Raw genomic sequence first — 22364 nt, forward strand, 5'->3', positions numbered from 1 at the left:
GTTTTTATGTTTATATTTGACTTTTTTTTTCTTGCAGACTAGTTCTGTAAATATGAAAAAGCCTGAAGAAATAACAGAGCCAATAGGAGTGAGTATTTGTTGGTTTAATTGAATGACATGTTGATTGTTGGGGTATTGTTGCATTAGCATGTGTGCATGCTTCAAGTTTGTGTGCTTTTGTCACTTTGTGTGCATGTGAGGGACACAGATGTGTGTTTTATTGTTTTGTTTTGTTCAAATATGCCACCTATATTGTTAAGTTTTTGATGTGGTGTCTTTGACTCGGATTTGTGCTTTTCTAACTCTTTCATGATGTTATTACTTTAAGAGAAATTAATATTAACTCTGGCATGGTTTTAGATGGCCTTATAATTGGAAGGATACAAGAACATGATTGAATTGATAAACACACATTGCTAAGGAGACAGTTCAGTTTGGCATCATCTGTGCATGTTTGTCCTCTTGCCCCCTACCCCCCCACCCCCACCCCCCTCTCTCACCCCTCCCCCAACCATTTCTCTGTTGTCTCATCCCTCTTTCCCATATTCACTTTCTACTCCATCCTCCTCCTCTCTCTCTCTCTCTCTCTCCCCCTCTCTCTCCCCCTCATCCCTCTTTCCCATATTCACTTTCTACTCGATCCTCCTCCTCTCTCTCCCTCTCTCTCCCCCTCATCCCTCTTTCCCATATTCACTTTCTACTCGATCCTCATCCTCTCTCTCCCTCTCTCTCCCCCTCATCCCTCTTTCCCATATTCACTTTCTACTCGATCCTCCTCCTCTCTCTCCCCCTCATCCCTCTTTCCCATATTCACTTTCTACTCGATCCTCCTCCTCTCTCTCTCCCTCTCTCCCCCTCATCCCTCTTTCCCATATTCACTTTCTACTTGATCCTCCTCTCTCTCTCTCTCTCCCTCTCTCCCCCCCCCTTTTCTCTGTCTGCTGTCTGTCCTCACTCTCTCCTGTATGTATATACTCCATCCCATCCTCCCTTCCCTCTCTCTCTCTTTCCCTCTCTCACCCCTCTCTCTCTTTCACCCCTCCCCCATTCTGACACCCTACCTCTCTCTCTCCCACCTGTCTCTTTTCTCTCTCTCTCTGATTGGTTGTGCTGGACCGAATGCATCTGTCCTTTCTCACTGTTCTCTCTGTCGTGTTGATGTGTTTTTGTATAGAATATATGCTTATATATAAGACTTATATCCCTTTTTTCCATTTTTTCTCATTTCCTTTGTTTTTTCTTCCCTTGTCTTTTTCCAAGATTTTTTTTTTTTTTTGGTGTTATGTGCCATTTTCTTTCTTATATTGCCTTCATTCATCCCATTCTGTTGTGAAGTTGAACCATTTGTGAATAGATAAACAATTTGCATAAATTGAAACATCAGACAGCTACAGGCGCCGAGCATTGGAAAATTGCTAATTTTTTCTTCTTTGTGGTAACAATATATAAATTTGTGACTGTTGTGAGTGCTTCACTATTTAATGACCAATGCACTTTTTTTTTTGTCATGTGCCTGTGCTGTTGCCAGAATTGCCTGTCTGCAGTGTTATCCTCTGGGGTGTGCTGGGTTAATAATAGCCTACTGTACATCACAGGAAACCCCAGGATAAGATGTGCATCCTCTTGAAGACAGTGGACATGCCAAAAAACAAATACAAAACAAAAACAACAACAAACAGATAAAAAAAATTTTTAAAAAGAAGAAAAAAGATGAACACGGTTTGTGTGCTTATATCTTCCTTTTCTATGTCAACATGTGTGGTTCCTTTCTCCATCCAGCCATTCCTTCCACTCCCTGTCTTTTCCCCAGTCCATCGTTTTAGAAATATTGAAAAGATCTTTAAGCATAGACTGATAGAGGGTGCCATTAGAAGTTGATTGTAAAGGCAGCAATTTAGAAATAAAAAGAAGTGAAAGAAAGACCCACAAACCCCCCCCCAAAAAAAACAACAACAAAAAAACAAAAAAAAAACAAAAACAAAAACAAAACCCACTTAGGGGTTTCGAAAGGTTGTTTTAGGCACGTGTATAAAAAACAAAACAAAACAAAAAAAAAACAGTGCATGTAATAGGTCAGCAGTGCTGTTTAGAAATGATAGCTGAGGGTTTGATATAGTTTTCAAGTTGAAGAACAAAAAACAAATATGAAAAGGAATTCGCCATCCATCTTGGAAATTTTTTTTGGGGGGGTTCATGTTTAAACAAAGTGACTAAACGTCATCACCCTGTTTTCATTGCTTGCACACATGTTGTTGTGTCAGTGTGGAGGGGGTGGGGTGAGGCAGACTTTCAGTTTGACCCTTTCCTTGGGAAACTTCACTTACAAATTAGAAAAAAACATTAATGGGATTATTAATACTAGTAATAGTATTCTTTCCCTTGATTTGTGGAATCTTTATTTTGAAAAATAAAATCATACCAAGCTTGCATAATGGTTTAACATTAACAAAAGGATTGCTATGAAAGCAGATGATAAATCACTAAATGTAAGGAAGGATATTTTGATGAAAATGAACATGAAATGATGAATTAAAAAAAAATTTTTTTAAATGCTGAACAATGAATCATGAAAGTAGGGAGTAATTTTACAACTTTTTTTTCAAAGTTATGGGAATGTTTTTCCTTTGTTTCAATGTTGATTTCAACTCCAGATTATTTTAATATGTTTGGGTTGTGTGTGTGTGTGTCTGTGTGTGTGTGTATCTCTATCTCTTTCTGTATGTGTGGTTTTTATAATTGGCGAGTGTCATTAAGAATTGAACACTTTCCCATCAGCAAACTTTGGATACTATTAGCTGAAAGTAATCCATAGCTAGCAAGTGAAGTAAACGGCGGAAAATAAGAAGCTGAAAGTGTGACAAAATTATTACTGGACATCATAAATATCTCAGTAGGGGCCGACATTTCTTTGAGATATTGTGGCTCAAAATGAAACAAAAAAAATGAAAGAGGAGTTATTTGGGTTGATGATTCCTCCATGGAAGCACACACCAGCATCTTAAATCGAATGGTATAGCGTAGCCGTATGAGATGATCCAGAATGAAGTTCCCACAGAAGAGCCATTTCATAAAAATGTGCTGAATGTGGCTCTGTCTGTGAAGAAATCAATACAGTTTTACAGCAGTTTCGCTCCAGTTTCTTTTCTCTTTTTTTTCTGTTTTTTAAGGGAGTTTCCATTTCTTGACAGTGCTGTCATTGTTTTTTTGGTTGAGCCTGCATGTCTGTTGTGTGGCAAAGTATGGTTTTGAAAATAAGTGTTTGGCTGCAGCAACAGCAGCAGCAACAACAACAACAACAACAACAACAACACACACACACACACACACACACACACACACACACACACAAACACACACACACACACACACACACACACACACACACACACACACACACACACACACACACACACACACACACACACAAATAGCAACAATAACAACAAAATCCTAAAAAAAACATCCACAATACGAAAAACAAAATGGGGAGAAATTCACACCCTGGTTTTTTATTGTCATCTGCAAGAAGAAATGCAAAACTAGAAGAGCGTCATGAATGATCGTCATCTGCAAGAAGAAATGCAAAACCCAGAACGTTATGAACATGCCTAGAAAACAGAATGTTGTCTTTTTTCAGTCAGTTTGCTTAGTTTTAATGTACGTGTAGTGAAAATATCTTCCATTGATCCAGAATCAGATTTGACATGTGTTAGTGTATGTTCAATGTATTTCTGCATGTGTATGTGATAATTTATTTGCTTTTATGCATTTGTACTTGTGTAAGATGGATAGGATGGAGTAAACAAGTACTGTCTTATTGGAGCTGAACCATATGTTAGAGATTGATAATGACAAGCTGAATTTTTATTTTACTGTTTAGACACATAGACACATATATCTTTGTAATCCTTGGTTATCAAACTTGGTGGACAGCAGCAACTAGCAACTAATCACTTCAGATAGTTAAGAAAACAGTGGGTTATGTACAGTGTTAGTCATGGCTGGCCTGAGCTGATTGTTGGCTGTCGGCTTGTTGGCATTTTAATTTAAAGAAAATTTTATGATTTTTGTTGTTGTTTCTCATTTACTTGTGGACATTTTAATTAAAAACAATTTTTTTTCCCTTCTGTTCAGCACCTAGCATTGACCCTCTTGCCATCACATAATGGTGGAGAGGCGGTCTCCTATGTCTTGGAGAGAGCTGCTGGCATGTGCTGGGATTTTTTCTCTCTCTGAGTCTCCATTGCTTTTCCTCTGTGCTGTTGGCAACGCCAGCGTACAAGCCTGACAGAGTCCTCCCAGGACAAAATGGCTGTCGCATGACTCTGATGCAATTTCACGCTGTATGTCCCTTTAGGAGAGCGCGGTTGTAAAGGAGAACGCCCAGCACCCCTTTTGGAGCGTTTGTTTTTGTTTTTGTGCGTGTTTGGATCTCTTAGTTTTAGCAAGATGGGGGGCAAATTTCATATAGAATATATGTGCTTGGATGAACTTCTTTCACTCCAGCTCTTTTGCTTTAGCTCCTTGTTTTGATAAGGTTGTTTAAAAACAAAAAGAAAGACCCACCAACCAACCAAACAAACAAAAAAGCAACGAAAAACTAAGTTAGAGATAGGCATTGGGAACTAGTGCAAACAGATCTGCAGAATGTTTTATTATTCATTTATTGGAATATTTTGGGTGGGTGGTTGAAGGAAGTTTTGGGGGTGTGGTGGTGGTTGCTTTGCAGAAGGGATATTTTCAGCATTGTATCGTTATATTGGAGTTGTTTGAAGAAAGAAAAAAAGGACGGAGGAGTTCAGTTTTGTAGATAGAGTAATTATTTGTTGTTGTTTTTTGTGTGTGTTTTTTTCAGTATCTTGATTGTCAAGATGATCAGCAGTAGCTTAGCTCTGCAGAGGCACAAGCATGATGCATCATCTCATCCGTGTTTTCTTCTTTTTTTTTCTTTCTTTTTTCCCCTTCTGGTTTTATCTCCACCACGGCTTCGCATACAGGCACCGAATTAATGCATTAATGCCTTGAAGGAGGGGAGAGAAAGGTGGAGGAGAGAGAGAAGTGTGTGGGGGTTGGGGGTGAATGGGTGAAGGAAAGAAAAAGAACTTCCCCCACTCTGTACAATGTGTGACAGGGATGGGAGCTCCGGTTTCCATATTTTCTCTCCTGTCAGTGGCCTGTGTTGGACTCCCTTGATGATGTAACAGTTACTACCGGGGGACCCCCTCCTCAGCACACCTCCCCTCCTCGTTCACCACCTCCCCCCGTCCCCAGCCACCACTACCATCCTCCCCCCTCGCCCTCCGGCCACCACCCCCTTCAAGTGGAAATGAATGTTCCCCATCACGGAATTCCCTCCGCCCGAACAACACAGAGCTCTCTTGTTCGCTTGCTTCTACCAGTAGCTAGCTAGCTAGCGAAGCCAGGCAGGGAAGGGAGGGAAGAGGCAAGGCAGACCCACGGTTAAAAATAGGGAGCGTTCCGCTCGATACGCGGGGCCACGGGAAAAAGCCCCCAGCTGCCTCGGGTTTACGGAGAGGCCCTGTCAGGGTGAAGTGAGTCACACCTCAGTGCCTTTCATTGCTCCAGGGATTGGAGAGACGTTGTGGCGAGATAAAAACATCGCCGGGTCGGCGAGAGAGAGAGAGAGAGAGAAGCGTTGGAGTTTGTTGGTGGGGGTGGTGGTAAAGAGAGGGGTTGGTTGGTTTGCCTTCTATATCCTTGCTTGCCAAGCCCGAAGTGGGGTGGCACAAGGGCCACAAAGAGGGAACGAGAGAGACGGAGAGAGAGAGAGAGAGGGGTTTGGACTGCCATGTTGAGGTGGAACTACATGGCATGTTTATGAAGCGATTATATATCAGCGGGTCCTCTGGTCCTCTCGGATTGTCAACGTTTGGTGGGTGGGTCTGTTTGGGGAGACTGAGTGGAGATCTGTCAGGTTTGGCAGTGGAATAAAATTGCAAAAAAGAGGGAAAATGGAATTATGTTTTAGGAGTGTAAACTGAATGTACATTAAGAACATTGTTGTATACTGGCATGTTCTTTGTCCTCCCCCCTCCCCCGTCTTTTCCTACGTCCCTGTCCCCTCACACGGGATGATAACGTAATATGTGTATGTGTCGTGTGTATTAGTTTTATTTTAGTATTAAGGTTGTTTTATTTTATTATGAAATAAGATCAAGGATTCAGAAAGATTGTGATTGTGTGTGTGTGTGTGTGTGCGCGTGCGTGCATGAACTAAAATACCAACACATGCACACATTATGTACATATTTAAACTGATTTGATTTTAATGTTGGTTCCGTATACTATTTATCTAAATGAAATGTGTACAGCTTTGTTGCTGTGAAGGACAATTATAGAAATAATTTTCGAAAAGTGAGCGCGTTTTAAGTCTTTCAGATGACACTCAAAGATGTTAGTGATTCCAAAGTGGATTGCACAAGAACCACATAGGGAGGGGAGGTGGTGGCAGTTGATTACCATGTTGCTGGGCTGAGTTATGAAATGATAAAATATCACTGCGCTCTATCAGTGCAGTGTCATACTTGTTCTAGATTTATTTGTGGATGCTTACTTTTTAAGCTGTTGAGTTAGTCATGCCGAACAGTTACTTTGATATGTAACAAAAGCTTTGTTACACTTACCTTGAAATAAAGGCTTTGATTGTTAGCATGTCCATACAAAACAGGTACATTGAAATATCTAAGGCTTCGAAATTTTCCAAAATATATACAAATCCATGTGGCCTGTAAATGTTGTATTGTCACTCCAACGTGGGTGAGTGGCTGGATGTAGTGGTGGGGTGGGGTGGGGGTGAGAGGAGGTAATGAAATGAACTCTGAAGTGGGAGGGGCGGTGAATCAATGGAAAAGGTTGGGCGTGTCAGTCCTGGCTTGATTGGTAGATTGATTGGGGAGTGCTTCTGTCCTCTGGCTCGCATTTCCTTCCCTCCCCGCCCCTCTCATCCCCGCCCCCTTTTCAAATTAATATTTTGCCCCCCCCCTCCCCCCGCCCCCACCCCTCCCTTTTTTCCTTGGTGGTGGTTGTGAATTTTTATTTATAATTTTTTTTTTAAAAGGCATACAAGGCATTGTAAACGGCAGTAGATCTGATTGATTTTAGAACCATAATCAAATTTTTTGTTCACATGTGTATGTACTGTACATTGTACAAGGCGTCCTGATGTGCCGAGGTCACAACGAAGCAGAACAGAAGCAGCTGTTGACAGGCTTTAATACAAAATCAGCAAACGAATCGTCTCTGTGCCTTCAAAAAATCGTTCTTTTGCAAGTGACAGTTCGTGAATGTAGTGTTTACTTGAAGTAAAAAGAAAAAAAAAGTCAACCCTGTACTGTCATTTACGGCGTGGTTTTGGTGGAGGAAGAAAACAGCAGGCAGAATTTCGCTCCGTTGTACAGCGGATCCCTGACAGGGCCCCAGTCAGGTCCACACAGTGAATGCGCAGCCTCTGATAAGCCTGTGTTAGCTGTGCGGCGTGTATTGATTTTCTGGCCCCCGACTATAGATTTGGCCCCGGCGTGGCTCAGTCGGGGGTTGTGCTGCATAGGCAGGCAGCTTGTCAGCCTACACTGCCACGAAATAGTGCTTGGCGCTGTTCGCGCTTTTTGTCATTTCTCTGGCTAGGTTTTTTTTGCCCCCTTTCTTTCTTTTTTGTTTTTTTGTTGGATTTTGTTTTTTGTCTTCTCTGTGTTTGTGTGTGTTCAGAGTGGGAGAAGTTTTACAATCGTATGGGAATGGATGAGAAGGCGCGTTTTTGTTGTCGTTTTTTAAGCTCTTTTTTTTTTCTTACTTGAAACCTTTGTACTGCCTGACTCTGTCTCACTGTTTCTCTCTCGCTCAGTCTCCCTCTGTCTCTATCGCTCACACACACACACACACACACACACACACACACGCAAGCAGGCACACGCATGCAAAATCACGTATACAGAAATTACAGTTTAATGCGGGTGGAGATTGTGGGTGTGGTGGTGTTTGGGCTAGGGCTTCAGTTAAACACACACACACACACACACACATGCGTGTGCAACAATGGGGGCGGAATTTTGTGGGTGTGGTGCCTATGGGCATAGAATTGGAATACTCAGTCAATCAGACTGCTTTTTTTAATGTAGCCATTATAAGAGAAGGAAGATCCTGTTTAGCTTGGTGATGCTAATATTCTTTCAGCAGTACTTTACTGTGAGGATGGGAAAAAAATCCGCTTTCTGAACTCAAGCAGGGGGTGGTGGAGAGGGAAATTTCAAGGTCTGTTGTTGTAGCAGTCAATAGCAGAAAGTTATTGAAGTTCAGTAACATGATCAGTGTCACCTCAGGTGAAGTATATAATTTTGCAGTATTAACGATTACTGATCTGGGGAGAGTATTCATATAATGTATGGTTGTTGTTTTTTTCCATTTCCTTCGTTGCCTTGCTTTCTCTAGGCACATCAGGTTAAGTTTGAAGTGGTGATGATGTTTATGGTTTGACCATCTTCTATCGTGTATTCTGTGCTCTGCCTGTGTCTGAATGTTTTTGTTGTTGTTTTTCCCCATTGAGTTAGTCTTTGCTGCTTTGCATTTCTTGGCTTCTGTCTGTAGCAGTCCTGAAGTTTTGGGTTGGGTGATGTTCTCTCTCTTTCTCTCTCTTTTTCTCTTTTTCTTTCTCTGTCTCTGTTGCACACAGGATGGGTCACTGACTTTCCCTGTGTTTGTTATTGAAAAAAGGAGAAAAGGCCTTCAGAATAACCAGGATTAACTGAATGGATTGAAGACAAAAAAAAAAAAGGCTATGATGGTAATAACTTTAACTAAAGAGCAGGTGAAAAAACATTTGCATGAATTTGATTGTTAGTATTGATTGATACATATCAGTGCATTAATATGTATATCAGTACATTAATATGTATACTGGTTTACTTAGTATTGATTGATACATATCAGTGCATTAATATGTATATCAGTACATTAATATGTATACTGGTTTACAAGCTACATTTCATGAATAAAAATTAAAGATTAATAAAAGATATAATGAAAATTGAGAAGCCAGTTTAGAAATAAGCTAAACTTCAAGAAGGAAAAAAAGGTGTGAGAAGAATGAGTCATTAATTTTATTATATCTAAGTGGTCAGGAGATCCTTTACTGGATTAATATCTTGTGAAAAGCTCCCTTAGAAACTTAATGCCATTGAGATGAATGGCAGAGAGAGGTGAGGAAATGTCAATAATTTTAATACTTGTGTTCTTGAAATCAATTTTTAGGCTGTTCACCTTGGCAGATGTGCTCATGGCATGGAAACCGAGTATCACTGAGATCATGAGGGAGAGAGCCAGTGGGAAGTGTGTGCAAGTGTGCGTGTGTGTGTGTGTGTTTGTGTGATAATGTAATTATGCATGTGTGTGTGTGTGTGCGCACGCACACACACACACACACACACACACACACACACACACTGACACACACACACATGGCAGCAGCTTGAAACGTGTCCCAATACATCCTAGCTACCTCCCCTCAGGTCATTTACATTGTTTACTGGACACTTCTGAATGTATTGCAAGTAAAGAGTGGTATGAAAAAAAAGGGGTGGGGGGGGGGGAGTGGGGGGGGGGGGGGGTCAAGAGTGGCAGGAGAAGGCTTTTTGATAGGGAGCAGACTTTGTATGTAACTGAACTAGGCAAAGAAGACAGCCAGTGCAAAGCAAGCAGGAGTGGGAAAGGGGGGGTTGACACAGCTTGATAAATGGGGTAGAGCCCATATTGTCCTGGCCAGCCCAACCAGCCCCTGTGAGCCGAGCTTCTCCCCCCCCCCGCCCCCCCTTCTGTTCTGTGTGTGTGAGTGTGTGTGTGTGTGCCTTGCCAGAGGGATTGAAGAACATACACGACTCCCAAACAGTCTGGTGATTGTGTCTAGCCCCTTACACTTCTTTGCTCACTTACACACACACATGCGCGCGCACATACAGAGAGGTTTTTTTTCCCCCTTTAATCATTCATTTCTCTTGCTTGGAGTTTTCTCTTTGTCGTTCTTGTTCCCCCCTTACCCCCTTCTTCTGTGTAAGAGTACAGTATGATACCTAAAAGAGACATTTTCCATGTCTTTTTTGCTTGTACAAAGCTACAAGATAATTTTGTTTATTTGGACTTTTGATACACTGACGCAAGACCTTTAATGAAAGTAAGGCAAGCATCGAAGAAATGAAAAAAATATAATTAAGGAATACCCCTAAACGAACTTGCTCTCTCTCTCTCTCTCTCTCTCTCTGATTATGGAGAAACCAATGACCCTTTGTTATAATCTTGCAGACAATAAATCTGAAATGTTATGGCCCCTGAACGCAAAAGCAAACATAGTACAAGCCAATAAAAAAAGCAACAACAAACAACTGATTAGTGTACATATTTAAGACAGCCTGCAACAGTTTAGATTTGTAGGTGGTATAAATGATCGTGAGTAAATACAAAAAGTTTCGTTATTATTATTATTTTTTATTTATTTATTTATTTTTTACAATGAAATAAAAAGCGTTCTACATGTGAAAGATAAATATGTTTTATATATTCAGAATAATACATTGAAACATGTGCTTGTGCTGGCAGACATGTGTGATGAAAGAAAGAAATTTTATATAAACTGTGTCTTCACTCATCCCCAGTGTGAGCATCAGCACAAACAAATATATACACAAAGATGACACAGACATGACACAGACATACAAACACATGCAGTGTCATTATCATAAACTAGTTTTGAGTTGTACTAACAAGCGGTGAAAAAAAGACCAGAAATATATAAAGAAAAACAAGCAGAACAAATCCATAAATAACATTTACGATGTAGATAACATGCATGCATATGTGTCTTAGCCACCTCCCCAGGAAGAAAATAATAAACAGGTAAAATATGCGCACTCTTTCAGGCGCCTGTGTGACAGCAGTGTACATAATACCATCGCATGCAAAAAAGCCATTTGAAAAGGGAGAAACCCAGCAGCAAAGAAATCTGTCAAGGGAACTCCTCACACGTGTTCTCAAAACGTAAGCTGTTGCCAGTGTGATGGCGGGAGAGGGGGATGGTTTAAGACGATGGTGATTGAAATGTGTTGTTTAACTTCTTTATTTCAGAGATAACACACGCACACAAGAACGCTAACAAATCGCTGAACTGAATGTCGAGCATGAATAAAATTTGAAATTATGTACAGTTGTACTTGGGTTTGGATGAAGGGAGTAAATTAGAGGCATACTTGTATTTAAAAAAAAAAAAAAAAAAAAAAAAAAAAGTCCCTGAAAATACACACGCGTTTGACAGCGTGTACGCGTAGAGAGAGCTTGGCAAAGGCCCCTGGTGGCAAACGCTTTATATGAGAGAAGAGAAAACTGGCAGGTAGAGAGAGAGAGAGAGAGACGAGGCGAGCGTGCTGTGTGAGTATGGATCGGATCGTGGAGATAAATTTAGTTCAGAATGACTGGTCGCTTGGCCTAGCTACAAGCAGGGCGAACGAAGGCTGTAGTGTAGAATATAGAGACGCGAGAGAGAGAGAGCGGAGAGAGAGAGAAGGAAGGCTTGGTTGTTGGGACCTGGCTACTATGGAAGCCTTGTGCCTTCCCAGCGTAAGGTAAGCGTTTTGAGGGAGGAAAACGGGGCTCATCTTTTACCGATGACGTGATTGTTTACGGAAGGATTTCCCCCCTACCTCTTGGAGCCGCGGCTGCCTATCGGTACTGGCAGTGGTGGAGCGAGTGGGAGATAGATATTGAACGCGGGGGTTGGCGGCCAACTGTTTTGGCTTTGTTCCCACTGGGGCCAGGCAGGCGGACTGAACGATCGCCTCTTTGTCAGTCGGAGGGAAGGGAAACCGCAGCACTGGAAAGAAGTGAGCGAGGGAGTTGGGGCGGCGGAGTTGCGAGACAGGAGACATCCATTCAACAGCTGATGTGATGCTTGAAGTGAATGATATGTGTGCTGCCAGACTTTGTTTGCTCTGTCTCCACTTCTCTCCTCCGGCGCATGTGGGACTGTAGGCCTGGCGGTGTGGAACTTGGTGGGAGCGTAAGGGGCCCGGTTAGGGTACAGTTTAGTTTGTGGTGCTGTGTGTGTGTGTGTGTCTCGCTGTCCCAGCAGGTCATGTGGACTTCTTTTCATACTGTACCCGTGTATGCACATATACATCACATGTATATAAATGTATATGTGTACAAGCACAGGTACAGTATATTTTTAGTTTGTAGAAAGTTTGCGAAAGTAGGTAGACCAAATGTCCACATTCCTTTTTTCCCCTTCAGCTGTTTGTTTAAAACGTTCATGTTTACATTACATAAAGAAAAGGCAGATTTTGAGTAAGATCAGGCAGGAAATATGAGAGTAACATAAATTGAAAGATAAATGTAATACACATTGAGTGACATAGTGAGTTCACAGTTCACACCTTTACAAAGAACTGCAAGTTACCTAAAATATGAAATGTAGACTGAAAAATACTTTTTGAACTTTTGTGTGAATTTTTGACCTTATGGAATGTAAAAAAAATTCAACTTACCAGAATACCAAACTATGTGACTTTGTCTTGCAGATATTTTATTAGTGCTTCAAATGTCCGGACATTCTTACGATTTAAGCAAGCTAATTAATAAAACAACAGCAAAAAAACAACAACAACACTTTAACCATGACAGATGAAAAAATAACATACGCATTGCTAATTGATACGGTTGTTGCAGGTTTGACTCTGAGTGGCTACCACATTTAGAAGACAGTGCATAAATCTTGTACTGGTAAAGTAAATTTGTAGATCTATACTTGTGCACTTTCATGTCACCTTCAGGTGGTCAGGTCATGTTCTTTATTGCCCAGTGGACACAATAAACTGGTGTCGCTATATCCCTCACATGGGAGTTGTCAGAGAACTGAGTGTGAAGTCAGCATTTTGGGATTACAGCAGGCTTTCATGAATCTTATTTTTCTTTTTTCTTCTCCAAGATATACTGCTTGAGTAAATGATACTGTTAATGGCTTTCTGCATTTGATATTGTATTGTGTAGTCGTATTTATTGTCACAACAGATTTCTGTGTGAAATTCTGGTCTCTTTCAGTGAGAGCATGTTGCCACAGTGCAGCACCACTCATTTTTTCCTTCCTTTGTCTCTGCAAGTGTGTTTGATTTACTGTCAAAAGAATTTTTCATGAGAATCTAGCCAGGGACAACCCTTTTGCGCCATGGGTTCATTTTTACGTGTGCCATGTGCATTCTGCACACTGGACCCCGGTTTGTCATCTTATCCGAAAAACTAGCACCCAGACCACTACTCAGGGTCTAGTGATGGGCGATAATAAAATTCTTGTCCGTACATATAGGACTCAAACCAGCTGGCACTCACTTTCTAGTCAGGTGCATTACCACTTGGCCAACAATCCGCATTTACGAAAGAGGGAGAGAACTGCACTTTGTGCCTTCTGTCGTAAAACATCCTGGTGTTGGCCAGGCTCGAGACGCTGAAGTGGTGGTAATTAGACAGTGCGAGCAACATCCTGAAACAAGTGAAAAACTCATGTGCTTAAAAAGGGGAATGTGTTTTTTGTCGCCCTGGTCTTTCAGGCAGGTCTGTCCAAGGCAGGACACACACTGTGGGGTAAAAGTCATGGTGTGAAGAGAGTCCCACTGATGGTGATGGTAGTTTGGATGGGCAGAAATGAAAGCTTAGGAATTCAACAGCCTTCTAGCCCAGCCTACACTGACAAACTATGCAGCATGCCATAGCTACCAGACCAGTCATGTGTGTTCTCAGTTGCATGTCTCCTTGCTTGCAGAGTGTTTACAAACATTTACAATCATTTCATTGTCATGATTTAAAAGAACTGTGTACATCTTGGAACAGTTTGAAACGCGCCTCCACAGTTTCTAGCGATAATCATGAAACAAACTTTTGACCAACAGTGACACAGTGTTTACCCTGTTGTGTGTTGCAGGAAAATTGCCATGGCGAGGAACACAAAAGGGAGCATGGTAGCAGCAGTGACCGTTGCCCATCAGCAGGGTCACAGTCTCAGTTTGGTGTGACCGGGGTTCGACCAGTCCCGTCCCCAGCAGGCTCCACAGGGTCGCGCTCTGACACCCCAGCCTCAAACTCAGGTGATTGTCTTGTGTTTTGGTTGAAGAGAGAATAGGTTTGAAAGAGGCATCAAGCGATTGTCCTGTTTTGATCGAAGAGTTAGAGAATATCAGTTTTAGGGTGGTGTCAGCAGGTGCGCACTGAGCCACATAAACCTCACCACATCTGCTTTAAGAAAAAGTTAAATAAAGGGAGAGAATGAGAGAATAAACTTTAAAAGATTTATTACTAATAGAATAAGTGATTCATGACAGTTATAATAATAATAATATAATGATTACGATGAGAAAGTGAATTTTTCTTCCTCTGCATTCAGTTGTATGAATAAGTGGGCTTTTATTTGAATGACTTTTTCTTCTTCTTTCTCTCCCTCTTTTTTTGCCAACCCTGCATGTTGGCAACCATATTCTGTTTCGGGGGTGTGTGCATGCTAGGTATGTTCTTGTTTTCATAATTAATTGAACACTTGGATGTTGGGATCTTAATGTAGGTTTGATGTTCTGCATACGTCATATATTGCATACGGACATGAACAGGGTTCAGGCACTAGTAGGTGCGTATCTGTTGACCTGGGAGATCTCCACCTTTAACTTATTAGGTTTCATGGCCAGGATTCAAACCCAGGTTCCTCAGATTGTGAGTCTAATGCTTTAACCACTCGGATTTTATGCCCATCTTAGAGAGATAATGAACTCCAAGAGATAATGCGGCTTATTACAATACAAACAATTGTAAATGCAACATGACATAATATAGGAATCTCTGCAGTGCCTTCTGAAAGTCAAATACATACCACTCACAACACATATTACTACCTGGGTTTTTGCTGACAGCTCTTGATATTGCTGATAATATCGGCAGCAACAAGAGAGAGCTGTGACTAGAAAGCCTGTCTGTGCCAGGTCTGTACAACAAACACTGTTAACCCAGATACAGCTGGCTGGATAAGGACACAGAGAGCTGTGCAACTCACTGTCGTTCGGCACATGCTTAGGTTGTCAGGTTTAACGCTTGTCTTCACCATTTTCTTTTTTTCTTTTTTCAGATTTTGTTTTGGCAAATTTCTGTATGCTATTTGTTTCACTTTCAGGCAAGAAAGTCATTTATTGATTTAGTAATTAGTTTGAAGGTGGGCAAGGTTTGCACTTCTCTTCATCAAACATTTCTTTCTTTGTCTCTCGTTCCGCATTTTGTCCAGGCAAATTTCTGTACACTGTGTGTTTCAGACAATAGACTTGTTGATTAGATGAGCAATTTAGTTTGAAGGTTGGCAAGGCTTTTTTTTGTTGTTGTTTTTTTTTTTTCCAGTGAACATTTTTTGTATTTTTCTTGTTTTGCATTGCATTTGAAGGTTGGTAGGTTTTACCCTTTTTACATCAAACCTTTTTGTTTTCCTTTTTTTTCTTTCTTTAAAAAAAAAAAAAATTCTTGTTTTGTATTGCGTTCGAAGGTTGGCAAGTTTGACACTGTTTTAATGACTTTTTTTTTCTTCTTTCTTTCGCAACTCAGCTTATCATATATTCTTTATCAAAATTCCAGATACTTTGCAAGAACACTCAAAAGTCAGACACAGTAATTGTATTGTACCTGCTCATAACCTGTCTTATGGGATTATTGTTATTATTATTATGAGCATTTATGCCAAATCTTGAAAATAAGCCCCAGGCGTTTACAAATGTAACACATATGTAAATATCTAAAATGAAAAATTAACAAGATACCAAACATTATTGAGAATTGTTCCCCCACCCCCTCCCCCACTTACACTCATAATACACACTAGTACCTGTGCATGCACACACACAAGTCATAGCACACAATCCTAAATTGTACACACTCAAAAATACAACCAACAGATTCTGAAACTATCAAAACTCACTCACTTACTAATAGTCATTTTAGTTCATACTGGAAAGGGATGAGCTGTTGAGAATTATTCAGGAGGGGAAAAGGTGGGTCTGTTGCAGCGAAGATGATAGTGTTATCTTCAGTTCATGTTCACAGCATCAAATTTGAAAGCACGACTTGGGGAAAGTTACTTATATCTGAATGCTTGATATTATTTAGGGAGAATAACTTACATCTGAATGCACCATTTTTAAGAATGGTTAAGACAGTGGTTATTATATCTGAATGCTTGATATGACTTAGGGAGAATGTCTAATGTCTGACTGCTCAGTTTGTTGGAGAAAAGGTGGCAGAATGGTTGAGACAGTGGTTATCTGCCAATACAGTGTCCATGAGGGTCAGGGTTCAAGTTCCTGTTCTCTCCCTTTCAAGTTGGACCAGAGAAAAATGAAATGGGTGTCTAGTCATTCAGACAGAGGATAATCCAAGGTCTCAGTGTGCAGCAAGCACTTGGAGCACTGAAAAAAAAACCCCTTTGCATCATGAATATTTTCCTTTGGCAAAACTTTGTGGAAGAAATCCACTCTGATTGGCACACAAACATGTATGCATGCACTCAAGGCTTGACAAAGCACATTGGGTTGTGCTGCTGGTCAGGCATCTGCCTGGCAGATGTGGTGTGTATGGAATTGTCCGAACACGGCGATGCCACCTTGAGAAACTGAAACTATGCTTCTGTTGCTCCTAGTATTGCGCTGGTGTGTCAGTCAAGTGGTCCCATATGTGTGCTGTCAAACTTGGCAGGTGTTCATTGATTGTTTGTAAGACTACTGAAAACCCACTGGGTGTTGTCATGAGTGGGTCATGGGATTGTGCAACATGGGCTGAGATAATTATCTAGAGTAGGTCATGTAATGATTTCTCGGTTAGCTTTTCAACTTTTATTTGTGCACTCTCAGGCTCAATAAAGTGGCCAGAGCAATAATAGTTGGTTTTATTTATTTATTCATTTAAAAAAAAAAAAAAATTCATTAAGTAAAGGTTTGTTTCTGTTTTTCTTTTTCTTTTCTATTTTACATTTTTTGAATAATTATAATCTGTCCCAAAACATTGTCTTCATTTCGACACATTGTTGAGGAAACAGTACACAAAATAATCATGCACAACATTCCCAGCAGAGGACAAGCATTGGGCTAATTATTTTGAAGTGCTGCAGTTCATTGTAACATTTTGTTTTGTATTCACAGTATTGTCTTGAAAATGAACCCCTGTTTTCAGGGGTTAGAGAAAGAAGAGTATGGGGAAGAACAGACTGAGAGAAGGAGAAAATCATATAGGTCCAGATCATACAGTTCATGGAAGTGTGTGTGTGTGTGTGTGTGTATATAGTCAGTCGTGTCCGACTATGACCATCAGAACAGCAGAGGAGGCAGCTGTTGTTCCCACTATTTGGGCTAGAATTTGATTATAGTGGAGAGTGTCTTGCCCAAGTACATCCCCACTCTCTCGGCCAAGAGGGTTTTTAGGACAGTCGGCATTGGGATGGTTCCCAAAGGCCAACTAGCCCCCAAGGCTGCAGCACTAAGAGCCAGTGCAGTTTTGCCTCCTGGTTTGAGAGTCATAGTCCTTCACAAAAGACTAAGCTGTAAATGGTTTCCCATTGACTGGAGAAACCATTGATAATACAGCTCTCACTTTGCTGTTGACCCAAATGTAAACTTATGTCAGTCTGTGATATAAGCCGAGTGTTGGGCCAAGTGTAGTGTATGAGTAACTGTTGTAGGCCTTGTCACTTCTCTGGGCATGTACACAAACCACACATACACACAACAAGAAAGGAAACCACCCCCTCCTGTCATTCTGGTGATCTGAGCGAGAGCACGTTTGTGAAGTGAATGAAATGGTGAAAAAATAAAAAAAACACCTTGAGAATGCAATAGTGTTGGCAAACTGAAGGCATTACAGTTTTCAGGTGTCATAAATAATCTTCATGAATGACAGTTGTTCAAGCAGAACGAAAAAGAAAAGAATAGCGTGTGAAAGTGCGTGTCCTTGAAAAAAGGGGAAAAGAATGCCTTACAAAAAGAAAAAAAAAGAAGGGGGAAAAAAAAGCTGCATGCCTTTGACAAGATCATTCACCCACACCCTAAAGAGGGTTACACTGTTGTTGGTTGCGCATGAATGCACCTTCATCACGCACAATGGTGTTATTAATACTGCAGAAAGCAGGCGGAGGAGAAGAAAACTGAGCGCTGGGGAGGGAGTGATGGAGGGGAGGAAGAGGCTGATAAGAGGGAGGGTGGAGAGAGAGAAGTGGTTAAAAAAAAAAAGGGGGGGGGGGGGAATCCCCTTACAGCCTATTGTTAATCCATCTGGCGGGGATTGCCCTGTCATTGTTAATGGCTTGGAGAGGAGGGAGGATGAGGGGTGGAGGGGGGGGGGCCCAGGGAAGGAAGAAGAGTGTGTGTGTTTGGGGGATGGGTTGGGGGGGGGGGGGGGGGTCTGCTTCCAAGTCTATGGCTTTCCCCGTGGCTTTTGAAAGGGAACCTCCAACCTAATTATAGCCCCAGTCTGGGTTTTGGTAGGGGGGTGGGAGTGGGAGGTCTGTGCAGTGAGGGAGGGGGGTTGGGGGGGGGGGGGGGCAGAGGTAGTGCTGCACAGATCACCAGCAATACTACTATTCTCTTATCAGTGGGGCGATAGAGGGGGTGCGGGAGGGAGGGGGTGGGTGGGGGGGAGGAAGCAGGGCAGAGTGAATAGGGGGGTCTCCTGGAATGTGAGGAGGCTGTAGGAAAGTGGGACAGTGTGGGGGTGGGGGGGGGGGGGAGAAGGTCATTGCCACTCCATTGATTTTTATTATTAGCAGAGTGGCTTGTTCTATTCTCAACACAAGGGGGGAGGATGCCAGCTGCTGTTCAGTCTTCCCATGCATTGAGCTGAAGTGTTGTCTTGTGTTTATTGTTTTTATATTGCTCCAGCATGGATTTTTTTTTTTTGGGGGGGGGGGGGGGGGGGCTGGGCTGGGTAGGAAATTATTACCCTTCATTGTTATTCTCCCTTTCCTCTGGTTGCTGTGAGAAAGATCAGGTAGAGAGAGAATGGATGGTAAGACTAAGAGATGGATGGTAAGACTAAGAGATGGATGGTAAGACTAAGAGATGGATGGTAAGACTAAGAGGGTAGTGTCTAGAGTAAAGTAATACTTTTCACTCCACAACCCCCATTCCCTTCAGTCAAAACAAAAGCAGGCTTGTTTTAGTTTACTGCTTTTTAAAAAAAAAATTCCTTCCTAATTTCAAACAGCATTCGGTTATCTTTCTTTCTTTTTTTTTTTTTTCTTTAATTTTTGGTAAGTTTTCTTGAAGACCTTCCTGGAGAAGGTGAAAGTTTGTAACATGGCAACACACAAGCAGAATGTCTTGATTTTCTGGAAAGAAAGATAAACAGAACATTTTAAAACTAGCACCATATGTTTCTCCCTAGTGCACAAACAGGACTCCAGCAGATGCACTTGCATCTCAGACGCATTAGAATCCAATATCATCCCCTTTGCATTCATGTTGGCGCATGTAATATAGTCGTAAAAGTGTTATGTGGGTCAAGATATGTTATAAAACATGGGCACTTGTATGCTTTTCGTTCACTTCCCTCCAGTTTGAATCTCACTTTGCAATGTGGTCATTCTGTTGACAAAAGAAAATGGAACAGAAGCTAATTTCAACAAGCAGGCATCTAATATCACTTACTGTGAAAAGACGTTAAACTAAAGAATGAACAAGCAGGCAGTGAGACAGTCATTTACATTGCAGCGACTCTAATAAATGTAGCACTTACAGACTAAAGATATCTCTATGTATGTAGAAGAAAATCATACAGCTGTCTGCCTAGCTTGAATTTAAAATTAAATGGAGTAACTTCAGAGCCTTAAAGTTCTTAGGATGGAAGTACCTCTGCCATGTAGAAAGATGAATCAGCCTCATCGTGAATTTGAAATTGGGATATCTGACACAGAAAAATAAAGATAAACATGAGTTGCTGAGAATCTGCTGCACCTTGATTGAAGTAGACTTTATTTTTAACGCTGAGTATTGTTTGCATACATGTTCAGTAGTGGTTTTAGTTTATGCCTCTTCACCATTGGTAATGAATAAAAAAACAAAAACAAAAAAAAACCCCAAAAACCAGAAGTAAAGCTATGAATGTTTTCACGTACATGCAGTGCATTGTCACCTTAATCCCTTCATTTTTTCCTATAAGTCAAACATACCCCTGCATTCTGTCATGCAAAGCAAACGTTCAGTTTTACAGTATTGTTTCTAGCCACATTTGTGTAGTAATTGTTCATGTGTGTGATGATTGCTTACGTGCAACACTCTGCATGTGTGGTTCAGGTGCTCAAGTTGGTAGTCCTATGCCTCCTCGTCCTCCATCAAGTCAAGTGGAAAGTCAGAATCACACCAGTCACTCCCCAATGGCGACGCAAGGTATGTGGCATAGATTCCTTCCCCCGATGCACCCCTGTCTGTTGATGAACGAAGCGATGCTTCCAGTTAATGCACAAGCACAGACCTGGGCATTAGTTTATTGTTTCATTATAAAATCCGGAAAGACACTCCACATTTCTGGGAATACTGCCCAGTATATCCATGGTATAGGTCATTCAGTCACAGATATTGATTTTGTTTGTTTGTTTGTTTGTTGTTGTCGTTGTTGTTTAAATTGGCAGATACTGGAATTTGGGAGAAGAATAGGGTGGGTAGGGGAGTGAGGGAATTCTTTTTGAGCTTAGGAATTAGTCATGTGTCCTTTTGCTGTTTGGGGAAGCTTTCTATCATTCTGATACTCACTAAAGCAAAAGCTGAAACATCTTTCAGTGGCAGCATGGACTGTGTTTTGAAAGTGTAACTACCTGAACACTGGCTTGTGCTGTTTTATCAGCAAAGTAGGTTTCACTGGAGCACACGTGGATGAGTGCCCTGAAGCCAAATAATTTTTACTTGACAAAGAAAGTGTTGTGGCCATGGGCTGTTTTGAGTGGGTAGCCCTGGTCCCTCATACCTGATGTGATAAACGACAGGCGATTGCAAACCTACAGCACACTGAAAATACTAGTGGAACACCTGTTGCTGAATAAAGAGAAAGGGACGGAAAAAAACCAGGGACCTGTTGTTGAATAAAGAGAAGGGGAAGGAAAAAAACAAAACAAAGCAAACTCAACAAAAGAAAAAAACAACAACACTCAGAAGCAGAAAAGACTACATTGAATACACAAGAAGTGAAGGGAAAAAAGTGTGCTTTACACATGTACACACTCACATTCTCTCTGTGACTCTGTCTCTGTCTGTCTGTCTCTGTCTGTCTGTCTGTCTGTCTGTCTCTCTCACACACACACACACACACACACACACACACACTTACAGTATTTTTGTATCCTGCAAGTTTGACCAAGAGGGGGGAAGAAACAGTATTTGTTGGGGAACTGAACGTTGATCATTTGAAAATTTGTACAATTCTATCTTCTTTCGTTATTAGATTTGAGTTTAAAATTATATATATATATATTATTGAATTTGGTTTAGTAATGCAGCCTTACAGCCAGTTTGATTGAGGTCTGAAGTTTAATTATTCCTGTTCAGTGCATGTGCTCTAGATCTCATTGACCATGGAGGCTTTTCAGTGCTCAAATAAAAAATGCTTATGTCATGTCTTATAGGCATAATATTATATGACTTGTAGACAATAAACCCCCCAACTTTACTGCACACAGATGAAGCAGACCCAGGAGTATTTTTAATGCTTGCTTTGTCAAACAAGTGTTTGATGGTGGTGATACTGAGGTTATGAAACTGAATTGGCATTTTTTTTTTTAATGTTCTGAGCAAGGGAGGTAAACAGGGCCACTTCTTTGCAGACAACTCTTGGTTTGCTCATTCTTACATCCCTTTAGCTCTCTGAGGCAGGTCACCAGGAACTGGGTATAATGTGACATTGACCCTCCACCCACCCCTCAAAAAGCTGAAAGTGCTCCAGAGACTTACCTTGATGATTTTTTTCTGCATACTCTAGGCATAGATTTTTCAGTGGATCATGAGCAAAGCACTGGTCTTATTTGCATTTGCTGTGCCAGGAAGTGAAGAGGTCATTGCAAAATTCACACGTGCACCTTGGAGACATTACCACCCATTTCATTTCATAAGAAAATGCAACTTTTTATGGTATTTTGTGTGTACTTGTATCTGGACGTTAGTACATGAAATAAAATGAATTCAAGCAGTTGTGACTTCTTTAATGTTTAATGGGTACTTGCTTTTTATTCTCGTACATTTTTGTTTGAGAGTTTTGCTCTTATTTGGTACAGTTTTGTTTGATGTAAGGATGTGCATTTTTAGAGTGGTAACAGACAG

The 22364-nt window shown here is 41.1% G+C and overlaps 1 protein-coding gene across 10 annotated transcripts in view; it reads left to right on the forward strand.

Annotated features, from left to right (window-relative positions):
- The window catches only part of LOC143282705 (trithorax group protein osa-like), a 60079-nt gene that overhangs the window by 12150 nt on the left and 25565 nt on the right, over positions 1–22364 (forward strand). For 6 of the 10 annotated variants that reach the window (XM_076588403.1, XM_076588400.1, XM_076588402.1 and 3 more), the window contains exons 4-6: positions 38–88; positions 13970–14132; positions 20352–20444. In XM_076588403.1, the coding sequence (XP_076444518.1) occupies positions 38–88; positions 13970–14132; positions 20352–20444 (307 nt within the window). Of the gene's footprint in view, positions 1–37; positions 89–11494; positions 11622–11902; positions 12068–13969; positions 14133–20351; positions 20445–22364 lie in introns of those variants that run through there. The other 4 variants (XM_076588410.1, XM_076588409.1, XM_076588408.1 and 1 more) reach the window with 4 other exon arrangements.

The sequence above is a fragment of the Babylonia areolata genome, chromosome 6 (assembly GCF_041734735.1).
Source record: "Babylonia areolata isolate BAREFJ2019XMU chromosome 6, ASM4173473v1, whole genome shotgun sequence".
NCBI lineage: Eukaryota > Metazoa > Mollusca > Gastropoda > Neogastropoda > Buccinidae > Babylonia > Babylonia areolata.